We start from the raw sequence: 20,000 nt of genomic DNA, 5'->3' as shown, positions 1-20,000 counted from the left end.
ATAACTTAAAATTACTTCGTAATCTCAACACAAACTAGTTGAATTGGGTCATTGTGTCATTTTAACCCAAATAAATCTCTTTTACTAGTCTGTACTAACTATTGAAAGTTAATTTTGGCATGCTATCTATCTGGGATAGTTTGTGTTTCTGTAGCTTTGTGATGGGATTTGTACCTTGTTTGGGTGTCAGTTGTATGTCTCTGTTGTCACTCCAGACAGCTTCTGTGGGATTGCCCGTGTATCTCATGATCTGAGCGTTCATCTTCAGGGAAAGAGCTTGTGCTTTTGAGTTTACACTCTTCACGATGAGGTTTAGTTTAATGTCCACACCATTCAGGGGCTTCCCGTCCAGTTCGATCTTCATGTTAATGTTTGGAGGAGGCGGAGCTTCGCTGATCTTCAGCTCAGTTACTCGTTTCACGGCCTCTTCATACGCCACTCTCTCCTCCACAGAACCTGCAGATAAAACAGCACAACACTGTTGAGTTTGAGCTCGTGTTCTGTGGTCAGGACATGTATGGAGGACTATCCAAACATTCACACTGACCCTCTGGGTGTTTGTAGTTTTTAGTGATGTCCTGTCGTTTGTCACAGCCGACGGCTTTAGTGCTGATACTCTGTCCGACAGTTTTCGTGTCTGACTGAATCTTCTTTTTGGTGCCGTTGGCCATCAACAACCATGTGACTTTATCTGCATTGACCTCCCCGAACACAAAAGGTATGTCGTACTTGACATTGGTGTGACCTTCACAAATGGCCTTCACAGGTGCTGGACCACAACAGTAAGTTCCTGATAGAGTGCACACATCAGATTACACATTAATATGCTGATTGACATGGACAGGAGACATTACATTATATACATGCAATGTAATGCACATTTAATGCTGATTTATGGCAGTGTTGTGCTCAGCACCTGAGCTCTTCTCCTGTGGCGTTGGATCCAGAACCTGCCAACCATCATAGAACGAGTCTTCGGACAGATCAGGACGTCTCATCCATCCCTCCACCCAAACATGGTAATTCCTGCACAAACGTTTACATTTAAGCAATCAGATATGTCTTATATGTTTCTATACAAACTATTTTCATTGGTGGAGTAAAGCCAAGCCAAATATCTGGCCATAGAGTGAACAATTGATATTTGACCAGCACGCACACACACACACACACACACACACACACACACACACACTCCACACATGTTGTGTTTCCATGTTTTATGGGGACTTTCCATAGACATAATGGTTTTTATACTGTACAAACTTTATATTCTATCCCCTAAACCTAACCCTACCCCTAAACCTAACCCTCACAGAAAACTTTCTGCATTTTTACATTTTCAAAAACATAATTTAGTATGATTTATAAGCTGTTTTCCTCATGGGGACCGACAAAATGTCCCCACAAGGTCAAAAAGTTTGGGTTTTACTATCCTTATGGGGACATTTGGTCCCCACAAAGTGATAAATACACGCTCACACATACACACACACACACACACACACACACACACACACACACACACTCACACACACACACACACACACACACACACACACACACACACTCACACACACACACTCACACACACACACTCTCTCTCTCTCACACACACACACACACACACACACACACACACAATCACTCACACACACACACACACACACACACACACACACACACACACACACACACACTCACACTGGATTCTGTTCATACTCGTCATTCTAGTCACTTTAATTCTGAAGGCGTGATGATGTCATGAACTCACCAAACACTGTCCATGTTTCGTTTGGGTTTCACGCCATAGTCACCGAAGTATTCATCAACGATGAGGTTCTGATCCGTGTCATGAGCGGATTCATAGTTGGTGACGACACGACAGGGAATCCCCAAACAACGCATCACTACAAACACACAAACATCACACTCACAACACTGACCTCCTGAAGTTTAAAGACATGTGATGTGGTGTTTGTGTGTTTACCTGTACACATAACTGCAGCAAACACCCAGCACTGTCCATATTTGACCGGATAACACCCGTACTTCTTCCAGCGTCTTAAGATTTCCACGCTGCTGGACCAGTGACTCGGAATGATGCCTCCGATGTACGTGCCGTCCCATTGACCCATTAACACACCCTTATCATCATCACAGTTAATCTAGAGGAATCAGAGCACTCACTCAATCATCACTATTGAAGGTCAAAGGAACATATGTGCAGCATATGTGACGCCCCTCAGTTTCATAAAGCAAAATCATGTTTGCAGTAGCAGAAATGTGAAGAAATGTGTTTTAGCTGTAAAGTGTCTAAATCATCCTTTAAGAGGTGGACAAGCTTGTGGTTATGTGTTACTGATGTCAGTCCTTTTGTTTACATTACATGGGCATGACAGGAGTTGATAGAATGGATATAAGCACATGGAGATAAGGGTAGTGAGTAAGGAATAATGTACAGTCAGCCAGTCGTAAGCTTGTCGACGGAGTCCTGATCACTGGCGTTAGGCTGACTGTACATTATCCTGCGTATTACATGCATACTAACCGAAAGAATAGAGATAAAATATTGATTTGCATTGAAATATTGTCATTTTGTGAGTAAAATTAAAACACAGAACAGCTAGATTCCACCTCTGGATTGAATCAGAGTTATTTTAGTGTTTATTTTGTAAATAATGTCCGTCGGACTGCTCATAATCCGGCTTATTACAAGACTATCTGCCAAATAAATCAATAAATGGACATAAACCAGTGATTTGTGTTTAAATGAATATATTAGATTACACGTTTGTAATGTTGATTGCACAGTAATCCGAGATTACTGATACTGGTGCCATTGACCAATCAGAATCGAGTATTCCAGAGATCCATGAAATAAGTGATTCTATCACTCAAGACTCATGTTAAAGGTGGTGTATAGTAGGCAAAGATATTACTGAAATAAGTGTTGATATCTCACCGGTCTCTGTGACAGCTCTAGACTCTCGGACGCTTGCTGCCTGTCAATCATGTTGTGTGTTCTCACAGTATTGTAGTTTCAGTGAATTATTGAGGCTTAATGCCATTTTTATGACATGTTGTTCATAACAATTGCCAGTTGAGGGCGCTATTTTGCCGCTGTTGTTTTTGACAACCGTTTCAACTCCTGTTTGTGGCAATCAAGCTCATATGGTATCTTTGGCAGGCGGAGTTTTGGAAACAGTGGGCGTGGCTAATACAACAGGTCAGCTTGTGGAAGTTCTAGAATGTCTAAAATTGCTCACAGCACTTTTAACATGTATAAAGTAAACATTTTGAAACAGCATGAATTTGAATGTTTATCGCGGTGTAATGGCTTACCCCATAGACTTCTACTGTAAGTGCATTACTGGAAATCTAAGTTTTGCATGTTTTTACAAACAGAGGGATGATTTTGTATCTTAACCAGCATGTCACAGGTGCTGTAGAGTTGTATTGAAACTGGAATACTTGTGGGATACAAAACTAAATACAGTTCCTTATCTTTTAAAACCTTGTGAATGAATGCTGAGCTAATGTTGAACTAATGTAATTACCATGGTGCTGACCACTCGACTGATGTAAATGGGGTTACAGCGTGCTGAGATGTCCTCTTGAGCGTCCTTCAGACATTTAGGGTTCAAGTCCAGCAGCTTCAGACAGATATCAAGAATATCATCTTCAAACTAGAGAAACACACATTACAGAGAGATCAGATGAGTGGGTTTAAGTCAAGCATCACTGTTACTAGTTAACATGAAATCAAAATGAACTCATACATGTTCGTGGTCATTTCCAAAGAGAATAAATGTTTCTCTTCATCGTAATGTAATCATTTGTTCAACCCCTGAAACGAGTTAACTTTCCTTTTTGGCTGATGTCATCAACCCCTCTGATAGCAACACCCTGTTGTAGCGGTGAGTTCACGTTTTCTTCACAATAGCTTTAAAATCTAGTGTATAATTATATATGATTCATCTGTGTGATCCTCACCTGACCGAAGTCCCAGGCTAAAGTTGTGATGTATTCCCCCACTCCCTTATACACAATCCCATGTTCGTTCATCACATATTCCTGCCGCTCCGCATCATTGGGCAGATAAACCCAATCATCTGATACAGGTAGAGAAATAATATACACACTCACTTAAACGTTTGGACACACGTGACTGAATTAAATGCATTAAAAAACGTTAAGATGCAGCAGAGATCAAGCTTTCATAGCTGTCATTAGATTCACAGTCTATAGGTCACTACATTCAATAGTGCGGAAATTAGTCAGAATAAAGGCCGAGCAGCTTTTTACTGATCTTGTATCTCAGGAACACACTGACTGACTGCAGGACTGTTAAAATGATGTTTATATGCCAGTCGTACCCTCACACCAGGGGTTAAAGAGCACCGTCAGCGTGCCCAGACATCTGACTGCAGTCGTGTTGGAGCCGGTTATCACTGCAAGCGAATAGACACCGATACTGGCATCTGATGGGCACAGAACGGACAGGGTGACAGAGGAGGGTGAGCTCTCCATCACACTCACACTCCAGCTCTTGCCCACACTGGTGCCACACTTCCGTCTAGTGTTAAACGAACAGCGTGTGCCCTTCTCTACAGACGGATCAGGACCTGCAATAACACACCAGAGAGATTGTGTTTAGAAATGTGTTCAGTCAACATTAATCTGCATTCACAACACGTGTCATTCTGAGTATAAGTGAGAATAAATGTAGTGTGGGGTTTGATTGGACCAGTCACCCATCAGGATGGTGTAAGTGCCTCTATCTTACAGGTGGTTCTGAAATTAGAGTACTTGATGACATCAGTCCATACTGTAAAGAACACAGCCTTTCTGAGTATAAGTTATACTTAAACCCCTCTGCTATTTATAATAAAATTACTTATTTGATTAAGCCGCCTCTCACTGTGTTTTCACTGTTAAAGGGACAGTTCACCTAAAAATGGAAATCCTGTCATTATTTCCTCATCCTCATGTCATCCCAGATGTGTGACTTTCTTTCTTCTGCAGAACACAAGTGAAGATGTTTAGAAGAATATTTCAGCTCTGTAGGTCCATACAATGCAAGTGAATGGTGACCAGAACTTTGGAGCTCCAAAAAGCACATAAATGCAGCATAGAAAAAATCCAGTGGTTTAATCCATGTCTTCTGAAGTGATATGATAGGTGTGGATGAGAAACACATCACTATTTAAGTCCATTTTTACTATAAATTATTCTCTCTGCCCATTAGGGGGCATATTCATAAAGAAGAATGTGAATGTGAAGGTGTAGTGGTGGTGGTGTAGTGGTCTAAGCACATAACTGGTAATCTGGTAATCAGAAGGTTGCTGGTTCGACCCCCACAGTCACCACCATTGTGTCCTTGAGTAAGACACTTAACTCCAGGTTGCTCCGGGGGGATTGTCCCTGTAATAAGTGCTCTGTATAATACATTGGTACTCAGAAGGTTGCTGGTTTGATCCCCACAGTCACCACCATTGTGTCCTTGAGTAAGACACTTAACTCCAGGTTGCTCCGGGGGGATTGTCCCTGTAATAAGTGCTCTGTATAATACATTGGTACTCAGAAGGTTGCTGGTTTGATCCCCACAGTCACCACCATTGTGTCCTTGAGTAAGACACTTAACTCCAGGTTGCTCCGGGGGGATTGTCCCTGTAATAAGTGCACTGTAAGACACTTTGGATAAAAGCATCTGCCAAACGCATAAATGTAAATGAAAGTGGAGATTGACTGAGGTAGAAATTATAGTAAAAATGGACTTAAATATTGATTTGTTTTCTCACCCACACTATCATATCACTTCAGAAGACATGGATTAAACCACTGGATTACTTTTATTCTACATTTATGTGCTTTTTGGAGCTTCAAAGTTCTGGTCACCATTCACTTGCATTGTATGGACCTACAGAGCTGAAATATTCTTCTAAATATCTTCATTTGTGTTCAGCTGAAAAAAAGAAAGTCACACACATCTGGGACGGCATGAGGGTGAGTAAATGATGGGAGGATTATAATTTTTGGGTGAGCTTTTCCTGTAAGTGCTGTGTTTAAAGGCATGACTCGTGTTAGCATTGCCCAAATGAATGGACTCTGTGGAGCCTCAGCACGCTTGACAACGAATGCCATATGAAACACATGTAACCTGAGCTATAATTAGAGGATTATATTGGGGCAGAACGGTACGGGACGGCGTGCCAGCACCTAACAGATCAATCCGTTTCCGCTATATTCGCCTGGAGCGACACGGTTGTAAGTGCACACATGCTCCGCTGCACGCATAAAGTAGTTCAGTCTGTGTGAAGAAATGTGTCAGACAAAAAACTAAATCAGAAGAAGAAAAAACGTTTGTGGAGAAAGTCTCTTTTATTGTAGGACATGGGCTCAGAAACTAAGCCACCTCGTCCATTTGTTTTCCTGGTTGCGGTTCAGGGCTTCCGTACTTACTGCACCTTTAAGAAAGTAAATGTGTTGTGTATTTTCATACCCGTCTCCGCAGTGAGCTCGATGTAATCTTGCTGCTGACGCTCAACAGCGAGTGTCACACTGAAGGGTTGTCCTCTCCGTATAATGAGACGCTCCACTGTGATTTCATTGGTGTGATGATCGGTGTTGTTTTTCAGACACCGGAAATCCACTTTCATCACATCTGAAAGACACGTTCAGTACAGTTATGAATCTTCAGTTCAGACATTTACACAGCAGAGTGGTGGTGGCGTAGCGGGCTAAAGCACTATAATGGTAATCAGAAGGTTGCTGGTTTGATCCCCACAGTCACCACCATTGTGTCCTTGAGTAAGACACTTAACTCCAGGTTGCTCCGGGGGGATTGTCCCTGTAATAAGTGCACTGTATAATACATTGGTACTCAGAAGGTTGCTGGTTTGATCCCCACAGTCACCACCATTGTGTCCTTGAGTAAGACACTTAACTCCAGGTTGTTCCGGGGGGATTGTCCCTGTAATAAGTGCTCTGTAAGTCACTTTGGATAAAAGCATCTGCCAAACGCATAAATGTAAATGACTATTAAAAGATACACCAAGTTCATGGTCTGAGTTCACAATTTTCCTCTGTCTGTACACACACACACTCACACACACACACAACCTCATACACACACACACACACACACACACACAACCTCACACACACACACACACTCACTCACACACACACACATACACACACACACAATCTCTCACTCACACACACACACTCACTCACACACACACAATCTCTCACTCACACACACTCACTCACACACACACACACACAACCTCACGCACACATACACACACACACAATCTCTCACTCACTCACACACACACACACACACTCACGCATGTTTGTTTTCCTATCCTTATGAGGACTTTCCATAGACATAATGGTTTTTATACTGTACAAACTTTATATTCTATCCCCTAAACCTAACCCTACCCCTAAACCTAACCCTCACAGAAAACTTTCTGCATTTTTACATTTTCAATAAAACATTGTTTAGTATGATTTTTAAGCGATTTGAAATATGGGGACACTAGAAATGTCCTCATAAATCACATTTATAGCATAATAACCTTGTGATTACCAGTTTATAACTTACAAAATTGTCCTCGTAAATCACAAAAACACGCGCACACACACACACACACACACACACTCACACACACACACACACACTCACAGCCTCACGCATACACACACACACACACACACACACACACACTCACACACACACTCACAGCCTCACGCATACACACACACACAATCTCTCACTGTGGTGGCATATAGGGCTAAAGCACTATAATTGTAATCAGGAGGTTGCTGGTGTGATCCCCACAGAAATATAAAGATACAGAATGATGACATAATTTGACACTCATGTTCATCATCACAGTAAACCTGCTGAAGTTCAGGTGAGCCCGATTCTGATGAGTAAACAGCAGAAACATCACAGAAACACATTTAACATCATGATTACCTCCTTTAATAGCAGTTTATACAGCCGTGTAATTAATCAGATGCTACTGATCCCAGCTCAGTCTCTAGACCGCATCACACATGAACAGATGAAGTATTTACAGAAACACTTTTAAAAGACGTCTGAAAGCAGTGAGTGTATAGAACAGTTATTAATATGTAATAACTAAAGAAAGCTCAGTTTTACTCACCCTGATCTTTGGCAGAGTTTCTGCTCTTCTGATTGTTGCTCATGATTGTTTCGTTGGAGAGACTCAGATGAGATGTGAGTGTGTGTGTGTGTGTGTGAGTGTGTGTGGTGTTTTATAGACGCCCTGTCGCCGTCACTGAACTGTTAAACCAGTTCTGTTCTGGAATGTGTGTGTTTGTGATTGCAGACATAAGCTGTTGTGAAACAGTGATTAACTGCTGAGTAATAACTATATAAAACATTAATTATAGAAGTGAAAAGAAATCCATATTTAACTGTAATCAATACAAACTGTATTTTTTAATCGTTTAAAATGTAGGTCACATGCACGGCTCTGCTGTATTAGTTTATATTTACATATGTTTTGTGTTTATGATTTATCTTTGATGGTTTCATGTTTGGGCTTCACCTTGAGGAGCAGAACGAACCCTCCTGTTCTGATCAAACACTGTCACGTTTTTAGTTTTATTAAGAAATTATGAAATCTTCTCCAATGGAAAACAGTGAAATGATGCAGCTATTGATGTATGTTTTCTAGATCTTATTTACATAAACATTTCTCTTAGATTTCAGCATTCATTTTCTTTTTCATTTAGTTCATGTCTGAATTCATTTGATCTCAAAACGGTAAAAACTTTCCCTGCTGTGGGTTAAACATGAGGAGAACGTGAGACGGTGTCGTGTATTGGGGCAGACTGCTGCCACCTGGTGAACAAAGAAAAATAACATGACTTGAAAATCATGTTATGACCATAATTGAAGTTCCTAAAGGTCATTTCGGGAGGAGCGAGTCCATCTATTCTATCATAAGCAGCTCTTTACCTGTCTTCAGTCTCAGCTGTTTCCAGCATTTGGCCCCGCCCACCTGCGACAGATCCACGTGTTATTACTCCACTTGAAACATTCGTGCTGCTTATCAAATGTGTTATTTTCTCCAAATGCTTGTGTTATTTAATCAAAGCTGTCGCAGCAGCTCACTGTTTGCATACATCGTGATAATGGCGGCTGCCACTTCAACTGTGGTTTTGGGTCGCTGCCCCCTTCAGCATATCATGGCACCATTTTGTGGCTCATTTCAGCTTATCTCGGCCAGTCCGCCCCTGATCGTCCCAAAGTGCGTCGGCCCACCAGGAAAATGCCCGGTATGCCAGATTACCAGTCCAGCCCTGCCCTAGACGTATGTCCCCGAAACATTGACCGCATGCTTTCCCCTCAAATAAGCATTAGCAGAGGTTTTCCCTCTACCGGTGCAAGTGCCAAAGTAACCAAATTAGCCCGGTTGCTAAGGAGGGTAGAGTCACATGGGGTAACCAAATTGGCCCGGTTGCTCGGGAGGGTAGAGTCACATGGGGTAACCAAATTGTCCTGGTTGCTAGGGAGGGTAGAGTCACATGGGGTAACCAAATTGTCCCGGTTGCTAGGGAGGGTAGAGTCACATGGGGTAACCAAATTGTCCCGGTTGCTAGGGAGGGTAGAGTCACATGGGGTAACCAAATTGTCCCGGTTGCTAGTGTAACGGGTTAAAGAATAATAAATACGTTTGTGACTTTTCTTTTTCTGTTTAGTGGGTATGTGATTTTATTTCACCAAAATGTTGTATTGTTTTGTTATTTCATATTAGTTTGTAGGTATTGGGAGTTTGTTTTTTTTTGTGTAATGGCGCCCTCTATTGGAGGAAGGTTCTAGTGGTGGTTAAGCGTTGGTTTTTCGCGTTTTTTTTCTCAGTCTGCGTTCCACTTGACTGAGAGAGGTACTTGTGCAAACCAGTGCGATGTAAAACCTAAATATACCTTTTATAATTTTAGTTTCAGCACACAAGGTAATTTATGAGTATTTTGTGATGATTGTGCATATGTTTATTTGGAGTGTGTTGATAATTTTTCGGTTTTTGAGAGTTCGGGGAAATGCTAACATTACCATTGTAGCTAACCTCGTGGTTGGGGTTGATACATGTTGGCGTTCGCATTTCTATCTTCTTGTAGAACAGTTCAAATGCTTTAGTGTTCTTTTTTTTGTTCTGATGTTAGGCTGATTCTTCTTGAGGATAGAATCCTGAACTTTCACTCTCTTTTGATGTTATGCAGAATAAAATGTTTGAAGGAACGTATGAGTCCTGTCGTCCGTGCACCTGAACACAACGCAGTAGCCGGCATCGTGCAGAACGGACCGGCTACACTAGGGAGGGTAGAGTCACATGGGGTAAACTCCTCGTGGTGGTGATTAGTGGTTCTCTCAATGGGGCGTGTGGTGAGTTGTGTGTGGATCGTGGAGAGTAGTATGAGGTGTGATTTATGCACTTTTTGGCGATCGCTAAGCAAACTGAGAGGTGAACTAACGTGTATACGCTCGCGAGCCGTCTGGCCAAAATCCCATAGTATTCAGGCGTCAGATGTAAGATTTGAGACGTCACGGTCACGTGTTGGAGCTGCGCTCAAAGTCCGCGGCGGCGTGGCGGCGACGTAGCTGAAAAAGGATTGTATTTACTTTGCGTCTATGAGGTGTGATTTGTGCACTTACTTTGCAAACTAAGCAATCATCGTGTCGATCGTCACGTACATTGCCGTGACCAATGACGTGTGATAACGTACGTGTGGATAAGCGCGTGGATAACGTACGCGTGGATAAGCGCGTGGATAACGTACGCGTGGATAAGCGCGTGGATAACGCATGCGTGGATAAGCGCGTGGATTAATACTTAGGAAATATCTATTATCTTTAATATTGTACCTTTTTAATTTGTGATGTAATCATAACACACACGTTTTCATGTTTTTTTGTGGGTTGTACAACAGTGTAGACACTATTAGTAATCAGTATAATTAGTATATTTATATGTAGGCCTACGCAAGATTTATAGTAGAACTGCAAAAACTGTTATCTTACTTAAGGCTGCCAGTTAGAAAAAGGTAAATCAATTAATTCAAATTTGCAGTTGATATTTGACAGATTTTACTGCAGCCTACAGCAATTTTATAAAACTATACATTTAGTAAGGCTAACACTTACCAAAATTGTTCTATTACTTCTTTTCAACTAAAAAATAAGTATACTTTCAGTCTACATTTTATATACTTCTCAAAAATATACTTTATGTACCTCTCAGAAATATACTTAAAATTACATTAGGTATAGGCCCTACTTGATTTATACTGAGAGAAAAGTCCAAGTATATTTGGCCTGCACTTGTACGCAATCTTTTGATCAAGATACTTAAAAGTAGTATTCAAAGCTTGGCTGGTAGTGGGTTAACTCTTTTGATCGAGTTGCCTATTTTATATATTTATATATGTTAACGAAAAACTATGTTAAAAATTATATATATATATATATATATATTTTTTTACATAGTTTTTCGTATACAGTCTTATAATTTCTATAATTATATATATTTTATAATTATAACGTATGAAAATATTGATTAAAATATTGATATAAAACTGTCACAGTGTCTGGTTTGTGTTTCCCCGGGTGTCCACTAGAGGTCTCTTCCCCATACTGTCACCATTCACTCTGGAACTGCATTCCCCACAATCCTTGTCTGTACCAATCACTGTTCATTGCACTCAGCTGTTCCCCGTCATCTTTGTACCCAGCTGTTCCCTGTTATTCATTGTTAGTATCTGTGTATTTATACCCTGTCTGTTCAGTCATTGTCACGGAGTCCTTGTTATATGTCACACCACTTCTGAGTTCTGTTTCTAGCTTGTTTTAGTTCTTGTGTTTGGTTTGATTATTTGGATTTTGACCCCTGCCTGGAAGACTACGATTTTGGATTACCCCATTAAAAACTACTGCTATTGGATTACTGTTTCCTGTGTGTGTTATGTGACAAAAACAGATAATTTTCTAATTCTGCGTTTCTGAATTTCTGTGTAGGCTAGTCCATTGCTAGTGTACATAGGAATTTACTTTAATTCTACTTTAATCTTTCCTGCCATTGACTAAATTTTCCAGACGTTTATCCACACGTACGTTATCCAGACGTTTATCCACACGTACGTTATCCAGACGTTTATCCACACGTTTATCCACACGTACGTTATCCAGATGTTGATCCACACGTACGTTATCCAGACGTTTATCCACACGTTTACCCACGCGTACGTTATTCAGACGCAAAGTAAATACAATCCTTTTTCAGCTACGTCGCCGCCACGCCGCCGCGGACTTTGAGCGCAGCTCCAACACGTGACCGTGACGTGTGACGTCTTAAATCTTACATCTGACGCCTGAATACTATGGGATTTTGGCCAGACGGCTCGCGAGCGTATACACGTTAGTTCACCTCTCAGTTTGCTTAGCGATCGCCAAAAAGTGCATAAATCACACCTCATATGCGTCTGAATAACGTACGCGTGGGTAAACGTGTGGATAAACGTCTGGATAACGTACGTGTGGATAAACGTCTGGATAACGTACGTGTGGATAAACGTCTGGAAAATTTAGTCAATGGCAGGAAAGATTAAAGTAGAATTAAAGTAAATTCCTATGTACACTAGCAATGGACTAGCCTACACAGAAATTCAGAAACGCAGAATTAGAAAATTATCTGTTTTTGTCACATAACACACACAGGAAACAGTAATCCAATAGCAGTAGTTTTTAATGGGGTAATCCAAAATCGTAGTCTTCCAGGCAGGGGTCAAAATCCAAATAATCAAACCAAACACAAGAACTAAAACAAGCTAGAAACAGAACTCAGAAGTGGTGTGACATATAACAAGGACTCCGTGACAATGACTGAACAGACAGGGTATAAATACACAGATACTAACAATGAATAACAGGGAACAGCTGAGTGCAATGAACAGTGATTGGTACAGACAAGGATTGTGGGGAATGCAGTTCCAGAGGGAATGGTGACAGTATGGGGAAGAGACCTCTAGTGGACACCCGGGAAACACAAACCAGACACTGTGACAGTTTTATATCAATATTTTAATCAATATTTTCATACGTTATAAGTTATAATTATAAAATATATATAATTATAGAAATTATAAGACTGTATACGAAAAACTATGTAAAAAATTATATATATATATATATATAATTTTTTAACATAGTTTTTCGTTAACATATATAAATATATAAAATAGGCAACTCGATCAAAAGAGTTAACCCACTACCAGCCAAGCTTTGAATACTACTTTTAAGTATCTTGATCAAAAGATTGCGTACAAGTGCAGGCCAAATATACTTGGACTTTTCTCTCAGTATAAATCAAGTAGGGCCTATACCTAATGTAATTTTAAGTATATTTCTGAGAGGTACATAAAGTATATTTTTGAGAAGTATATAAAATGTAGACTGAAAGTATACTTATTTTTTAGTTGAAAAGAAGTAATAGAACAATTTTGGTAAGTGTTAGCCTTACTAAATGTATAGTTTTATAAAATTGCTGTAGGCTGCAGTAAAATCTGTCAAATATCAACTGCAAATTTGAATTAATTGATTTACCTTTTTCTAACTGACAGCCTTAAGTAAGATAACAGTTTTTGCAGTTCTACTATAAATCTTGCGTGAGGCCTACATATAAATATACTAATTATACTGATTACTAATAGTGTCTACACTGTTGTACAACCCACAAAAAAACATGAAAACGTGTGTGTTATGATTACATCCCAAATTAAAAAGGTACAATAGTAAAGATAATAGATATTTCCTAAGTATTAATCCACGCGCTTATCCACGCATGCGTTATCCACGCGCTTATCCACGCGTACGTTATCCACGCGTACGTTATCCACGCGTACGTTATCCACGCGTACGTTATCCACGCGCTTATCCACGCGTACGTTATCACACGTCATTGGTCACGGCAATGTACGTGACGATCGACACGATGATTGCTTAGTTTGCAAAGTAAGTGCACAAATCACACCTCATAGAGTAGCATGAGTCTCCACATGCTGTGCGTCTCCGCGGTGTCATGCACAACGAGTCACGTGATCAGATGCGCAGATTGATGGTCTCAAACGCGGCAGCAACTGACACTTGTCCTCCGCCACCCAGATTGAGGCGAGTAACCGCGTCACCACGAGGACCTACTAAGTACCGTGAATTGAGTATTCCAAATTGGGGAGAAAAGGGGATAAAAAACAATAAATAAAAAAAGCACTTATTGTATCAAATTGGTACCTTGTAAAACACGACTTTGTTTCTCTGCAGACTAATAAAAAAGTTATGCACCCTTCCAGAAATTAAAATGAATGATGTGACACTCAGTTTTAAGTGCATCAAAAATTGTATTCACCCTAAACAATGACTTGAATACTCCTCTACTATGATGAACATGTTTTACATTTTTGGGTTTATATATTTTTTGGGCTTAAAGTAACAAATTTAATGTGGTGTAACAGTCTGGAGACAGAAAAAAAAACAATCAAAGTGAAATTCTTGAAAAAAATAAATGTTGTCATGAGTAGTACAGAATAATCTTTTATTATTATACCTTAAGCAGTGACAAGGGTCATAAGAAGTAACCCTGAAAAAACATCAGTATATGATATTTGTAAAAAACAATATATATATATATATATATATATATATTTTATACTATAAAAATATGTTTGAAAACCTTTAAAAAAATGAATAATTAGATTAAATAAACAGATTCAAAGATTTAAAGTTTTATGAACTTGACACGTGTGTTTTAAACTAATTTTTTGAAAGATTTCTCATTTTAATCACCTCGGACCACCTTATTTTAGGATATATTATTGTATTTCAAAATAACCTCCCGATTTTTTTCAGTCACTGCAACGAATGAGGGCAACACTGCCTCCTGCCTCCCAATACATGATTGATTTCTGCTATAACCAATCAAATCACACTATGTCAGTTCTGTGTACGGACATTAGCCAATGAGAGTGCAGTATACGCGGGGCATAGCCGCTGGCGGACGAGCACATACGTGTCACCGCTGCCGCTAAACCGCTCAAACTGTCGTGACGTTTGTGTTTAGAAAGTTTGATGCTACTGATCGATGCGTTTAAAAATCATTTAGTTGTTTTAAAAAGGCGAATAAATCTTCCGCAGACGAATGGAAACACACAGTCTAAAACAGTGAGTGACGTAATAGACCGTTATTTACAGTGACGTCATGCGTTACATGCACAGCATCGATCAAAACACGTGCGTTACTTTTCGTGATGAAATTGTTCACATTATTAAAAAGTGAATTATGTGGGTTATGCTCGCTGCCACTTCATCTATAACCTAATCAATACTCCACAGCTTCTGCCAGCTGATGTCCAGTATTAATAAAGAGCGTTTAATTGACTGACATGTGAGAACAATGTTGTGCATCAGTGATGATCAGACTGTACTGGTGACTGGAGGAGCTGGATTCATGTAAGTCACTCATTGAATCACCTTTACAGTGTTCATCTGCAGGTACGGTGGCTCTAAAAAGCTTTGGACAAATTAAAAAATGTCTGAATGTTAAAATGCAAAATACCAGCGCAAGTGGTTTTTATTTTGTTAAATAAAACTTTTACAAAAAGCACTTTTTAAGCCAGCACTCATAATGAGTTTTATTTTCAGTGGATCTCATTTAATCAATGCATTGGCTGTGAGATACCCACACTGGAGAATCATCAATGTAGATAATGTGAGTCTCTCTGTTATCTTTATAACATGTTATTAACATTTTACCCACATTGAGAGTTTTATATTCTTCTATTCCAGTTGGACTACTGCTCTAGTTTGAAGAACCTCAAATCTGTGGAGGAAACCAGCACTTATAAATTCATTCTGGTACGGCTGCAACCTGTTTGAAAGATGTAATTCAACACTATTAGTAGAGGTTGACGATATATCGGTTTTAGCTGTTAATCGGTGCTGATAGTGGATTTATGGAACCAGAATCCGAAATTTACACCCGGCAAGCATCTTCTATTTGGCCAGTTTACAACTACAGCGCTTCCAGTGTTGTCCGATTCCCAAACGAACGACTCTGTGAGCGGCTCCTTTTGGTAAATCGACAACTACAGCGCTTTCAGTGTTGTCCGATTCCCAAACGAACGACTTTATGAGCGGCTCCTTTTTAGGGATTCGACAACTACAGCGCTTTCAGTGTTGTCTGATTCCCAAACGAATGACTCTATGAGCAGCTCCTTTCAGTGAATCGACAACTACAGCGCTTCCAGTGTTGTCTGATTCCCAAATGAATGACTCTATGAGCGGCTCCTTTTAATGAATCGACAACTATAAAAAATAATACCGTGAATTTTTTTAATAAGCAGTTTAATTTTAACATGCTAACAGTATTGTTTATTTGTCTCTCGGGTCTGTAAAATTAAATAACATTTTCAAAATAAAAGTCCCCGGTGTGTTTGGGCATATTTATAGTTTCGTGTTTTGCACCAAATCTTCCTTTATCTGGTTATTTTGGGGATTTTGGTTGAACAATAAACTGCATCTGGGATTGAATTAATTTTCGACTCTTCCTGTACTCTTCACTCTTAGGGGGATGTTTGCGATCCGTTGTTCATAAATCATCTCTTTTCTACTGAAAACATCAATATAGTGTTTCATTGTGCTGCTCAAACTCATGTAGGTGAGTAACAGTTTATGAATGTTCATGTGCATCTGTGGGAATATGCAGAATATCTCCTGAATGTATTGATTATATTCCCCTTCAGAGAACTCTTTCCTGTGTCCGGCGCAGTTCATGCGTGTGAATGCCGATGGCACGGCGGTGTTGGTCAGAGCGGCGTTTGAGGCGCGAGTCGCTCGGTTCATCTATGTGAGCACTGACGAGGTGTACTGGACACAGTCTGGAGCAGGTGACGTTACAGCAGCATGAATCTGAGATGAGCTGTTCATCAGAACACATCTGTAGGATGATGTAATGTCTCGTTTCAGCCGTTTGATGAATCCAGTCCAAAGAGGCCGATCAATCCGTACTCCTCATCTAAAGCTGCCGCGGAGAACATTGTGATGTCATACTGGACCAAACACGAGGTATTCATGATCGAGAGTATTTGAAGATCTTGATTTAAATATGAAATGATGTCTGATGTGTTCTCTGCAGTTTCCCGTCATCATAACGAGGAGCAGTAATGTTTACGGACCACGGCAGTACCATGAGAAGGTACATGAAGAATACTATACATTAGATATTATATATATATATATATGTGCGTGTGTGAGTGTGAGTGTGTGTGTGAGTGTGTGTGTGTGTGTGTGAGTGTGTGTGTGTGTGAGTGTGTGAGTGTGAGTGTGTGTTTGTGTGAGTGTGTGCGTGTGAGTGTGTGCGTGTGAGTGTGTGCGTGTGAGTGTGTGTGTGAGGGAGAGAGTGTGTGTGTGAGTGAGAGTGTGTGTTTGTGTTTGTGTTAGAGAGTGTGTGTTTGTGTTAGAGAGTGTGTGTGTGTGTGTGTGTGTGTGTGAGAGAGAGTGTGAGTGAGTGAGAGTGTGTGTGAGTGAGTTTTTGTGTGTGTGTTTGTGTTAGAGTGTGTGTGTGTGTGTATGAGTGTGTGTGCATGAGTGTGTGTGTGCATGAGTGTGTGTGTGCATGAGTGTGTGTGCATGTGTGTGTGTGAGTGTGTGTGAGTGTGTGTGTGTGAGTGTGTGTGTGTGTGTGTGAGAGAGTGAGTGTGTGTGTGAGAGAGTGAGTGTGAGTGAGTGTGTGTGAGTGAGTGAGAGTGTGTGTGTGTGAGTGTGTGTGTGTGAGAGTGTGTGTGTGTGTGTGTGAGTGTGTGTGAGAGAGTGAGTGTGTGTGTGTGTGAGAGAGTGAGTGTGTGTGAGAGAGTGAGTGTGTGTGTGTGTGAGAGAGTGAGTGTGTGTGAGAGAGTGAGTGTGTGTGTGTGTGAGAGAGTGAGTGTGTGTGTGTGTGTGTGTGAGTGAGTGAGATTGTGTTTGTGTGAGAGTGTGTGAGTGAGTGAGAGTGTGTGAGTGTGTGTGTGTGAGGGAGAGAGTGTGTGTGTGTGTGAGTGAGAGTGTGTGTTTGTGTTAGAGAGTGTGTGTGTGTGAGAGAGTGTGTGAGTGAGAGTGTGTGTGTGTGTGTGAGTGAGTGAGAGTGTGTGTTTGTGTTAGTGAGTGAGTGTGTGTGTGTGTTAGTGTGTGAGTGCACGAGTGTGTGTGAGTGCACGAGTGTGTGTGAGTGCACGAGTGTGTGTGTGTGTGTGTATGAGTGTGTATGAGTGTGTGTTTGAGAGTGTGTGTGTGTATGAGTGTGTGTGTATGAGAGTGTGTGTGCACGAGTGTGTTTCGTGTGTGTGTGTTTCACATGTTTTAGGGAATGTTTATTTTTTACAGGTTATTCCCAGATTTCTGTCTCTGATACAACAGGACCGTAAATGGTGAGTTAGTACACAATGATGAGTTTTATTAGTCAGTTGTGTTAATGCTTCTGTACAGCTCGTTTAGACTCACATGGATTGATTGTGGTCAGATTTGACAGAAACCAATAAACATGTTGTTGTTGTTGTTGTTTTTTGTTTTTATGAAAGAAATGTAATAATAAATAAAGTAAAACACTACTTGTGCTTTTTTCAGGGGATTTTATCATATTTATATCTTATAGACCTTTACATTTCTCAATTACACCAGTGTTACATGTGTGTGTATATGTGAGTGTATTTTTGTGTTTCAGAGAGTGTGTGTGTGCGAGAGAGAGAGTGTGTGTGTGCGAGAGAGAGAGAGAGTGTGTGTGCGAGAGAGAGAGAGAGTGTGTGTGCGAGAGTGTGTGAGAGAGTGTGTGCGCGAGAGAGAGAGTGTGTGCGAGAGAGAGAGAGTGTGTGTGCGAGAGTGTGTGAGAGAGTGTTTGTGTGCGCGAGAGAGAGTGAGTGTTTGTGTGCGCGAGAGAGAGAGTGTGTGTGCGCGAGAGAGAGAGTGAGTGAGTGTGTGTGTGTGCGCGAGAGAGAGTGTTTGTGTGCGCGAGAGAGTGAGTGAGTGTGTGTGCGCGAGAGAGAGTGTTTGTGTGCGCGAGAGAGTGTGTGTGTGTGTGTGTGCGTGCGCGAGAGAGTGTTTGTGTGCGCGAGAGAGAGTGAGTGTGTGTGCGCGAGAGAGAGAGAGTGTTTGTTTGCGCGAGAGAGAGTGAGTGTGTGTGCGCGAGAGAGTGTGTGTGCGCGAGAGAGAGAGAGTGTGTGTGCGCGAGAGAGAGAGTGAGTGAGTGTGTGTGCGCGAGAGAGAGTGTTTGTGTGCGCGAGAGAGAGTGAGTGTGTGTGTGTGTGTGCCCGAGAGAGAGAGTGTTTGTTTGCGCGAGAGAGAGTGAGTGTGTGTGCGAGAGAGAGTGTGTGTGCGAGAGTGTGTGAGAGAGTGTGTGCGCGAGAGAGAGAGAGTGTGTGTGCGAGAGAGAGAGTGTGTGCAGAGAGAGAGTGTGTGTGCGAGAGAGAGAGTGTGTGTGCGAGAGAGAGAGTGTTTGTTTGCGCGAGAGAGAGTGAGTGTGTGTGCGCGAGAGAGAGTGAGTGTGTGTGCGCGAGAGAGAGAGAGTGTGTGTGCGAGAGTGTGTGAGAGAGTGAGTGTGTGAGAGAGTGTGTGCGCGAGAGAGAGAGAGTGTGTGCGAGAGAGTGTGTGTGTGCGAGAGAGAGAGAGTGTGTGTGCGAGAGAGAGAGAGAGTGTGTGTGCGAGAGAGAGAGTGTGTGTGCGAGAGAGAGAGTGTGTAAGCAGGAGAGAGAGTGTAAGCGCAGAGAGAGAGAGTGTGTCATGAGAGAGTAGTGCAGAGAGAGAGAGAGAGGTGTCGAGAGAGAGAGAGTGTCAGCGGCGAGAGAGAGTGTTTGTGCGCGAGAGAGAGTGTGTGTGCGAGAGAGAGAGAGTGCGTGCGAGAGAGAGAGTGTGCGTGCGAGAGAGAGTGTTTGTGCGCGAG

At 41.3% G+C, this 20,000-nt stretch overlaps 2 protein-coding genes across 2 annotated transcripts in view; one reads left to right on the top strand and one right to left on the bottom strand.

The window, feature by feature from the left end:
* The window catches only part of tgm8 (transglutaminase 8), an 11,615-nt gene extending 3,292 nt beyond the window's left edge, over positions 1–8,323 (bottom strand). The window contains exons 1-10 of the mRNA XM_052130668.1: positions 8,187–8,323; positions 6,506–6,667; positions 4,380–4,628; positions 3,997–4,115; positions 3,561–3,689; positions 1,991–2,168; positions 1,775–1,910; positions 917–1,026; positions 548–790; positions 175–456 (exon numbers count right to left, since the gene is read on the bottom strand). Of these exons, the coding sequence (XP_051986628.1) occupies positions 175–456; positions 548–790; positions 917–1,026; positions 1,775–1,910; positions 1,991–2,168; positions 3,561–3,689; positions 3,997–4,115; positions 4,380–4,628; positions 6,506–6,667; positions 8,187–8,229 (1,651 nt within the window). The 5' untranslated portion in view covers positions 8,230–8,323. The remainder of the gene's footprint in view (positions 1–174; positions 457–547; positions 791–916; positions 1,027–1,774; positions 1,911–1,990; positions 2,169–3,560; positions 3,690–3,996; positions 4,116–4,379; positions 4,629–6,505; positions 6,668–8,186) is intronic.
* A 6,777-nt stretch (positions 8,324–15,100) lies between these two features.
* Positions 15,101–20,000, top strand: part of LOC127646803 (dTDP-D-glucose 4,6-dehydratase-like) — an 8,379-nt gene continuing 3,479 nt past the window's right edge. Inside the window, 10 exon segments of the mRNA XM_052130706.1 lie at positions 15,101–15,256; positions 15,428–15,544; positions 15,737–15,803; positions 15,881–15,949; positions 16,661–16,751; positions 16,837–16,961; positions 16,963–16,980; positions 17,060–17,158; positions 17,229–17,288; positions 18,452–18,495. Coding sequence (XP_051986666.1) covers positions 15,489–15,544; positions 15,737–15,803; positions 15,881–15,949; positions 16,661–16,751; positions 16,837–16,961; positions 16,963–16,980; positions 17,060–17,158; positions 17,229–17,288; positions 18,452–18,495 — 629 coding nt within the window. The 5' untranslated portion in view covers positions 15,101–15,256; positions 15,428–15,488.

Source organism: Xyrauchen texanus, chromosome 7 (assembly GCF_025860055.1).
Source record: "Xyrauchen texanus isolate HMW12.3.18 chromosome 7, RBS_HiC_50CHRs, whole genome shotgun sequence".
In the NCBI taxonomy this organism is placed as follows: Eukaryota; Metazoa; Chordata; class Actinopteri; order Cypriniformes; family Catostomidae; genus Xyrauchen; species Xyrauchen texanus.
Note: the sequence above shows the minus strand (reverse complement) of the source record. Positions and strands in the feature narration are given on the sequence as shown.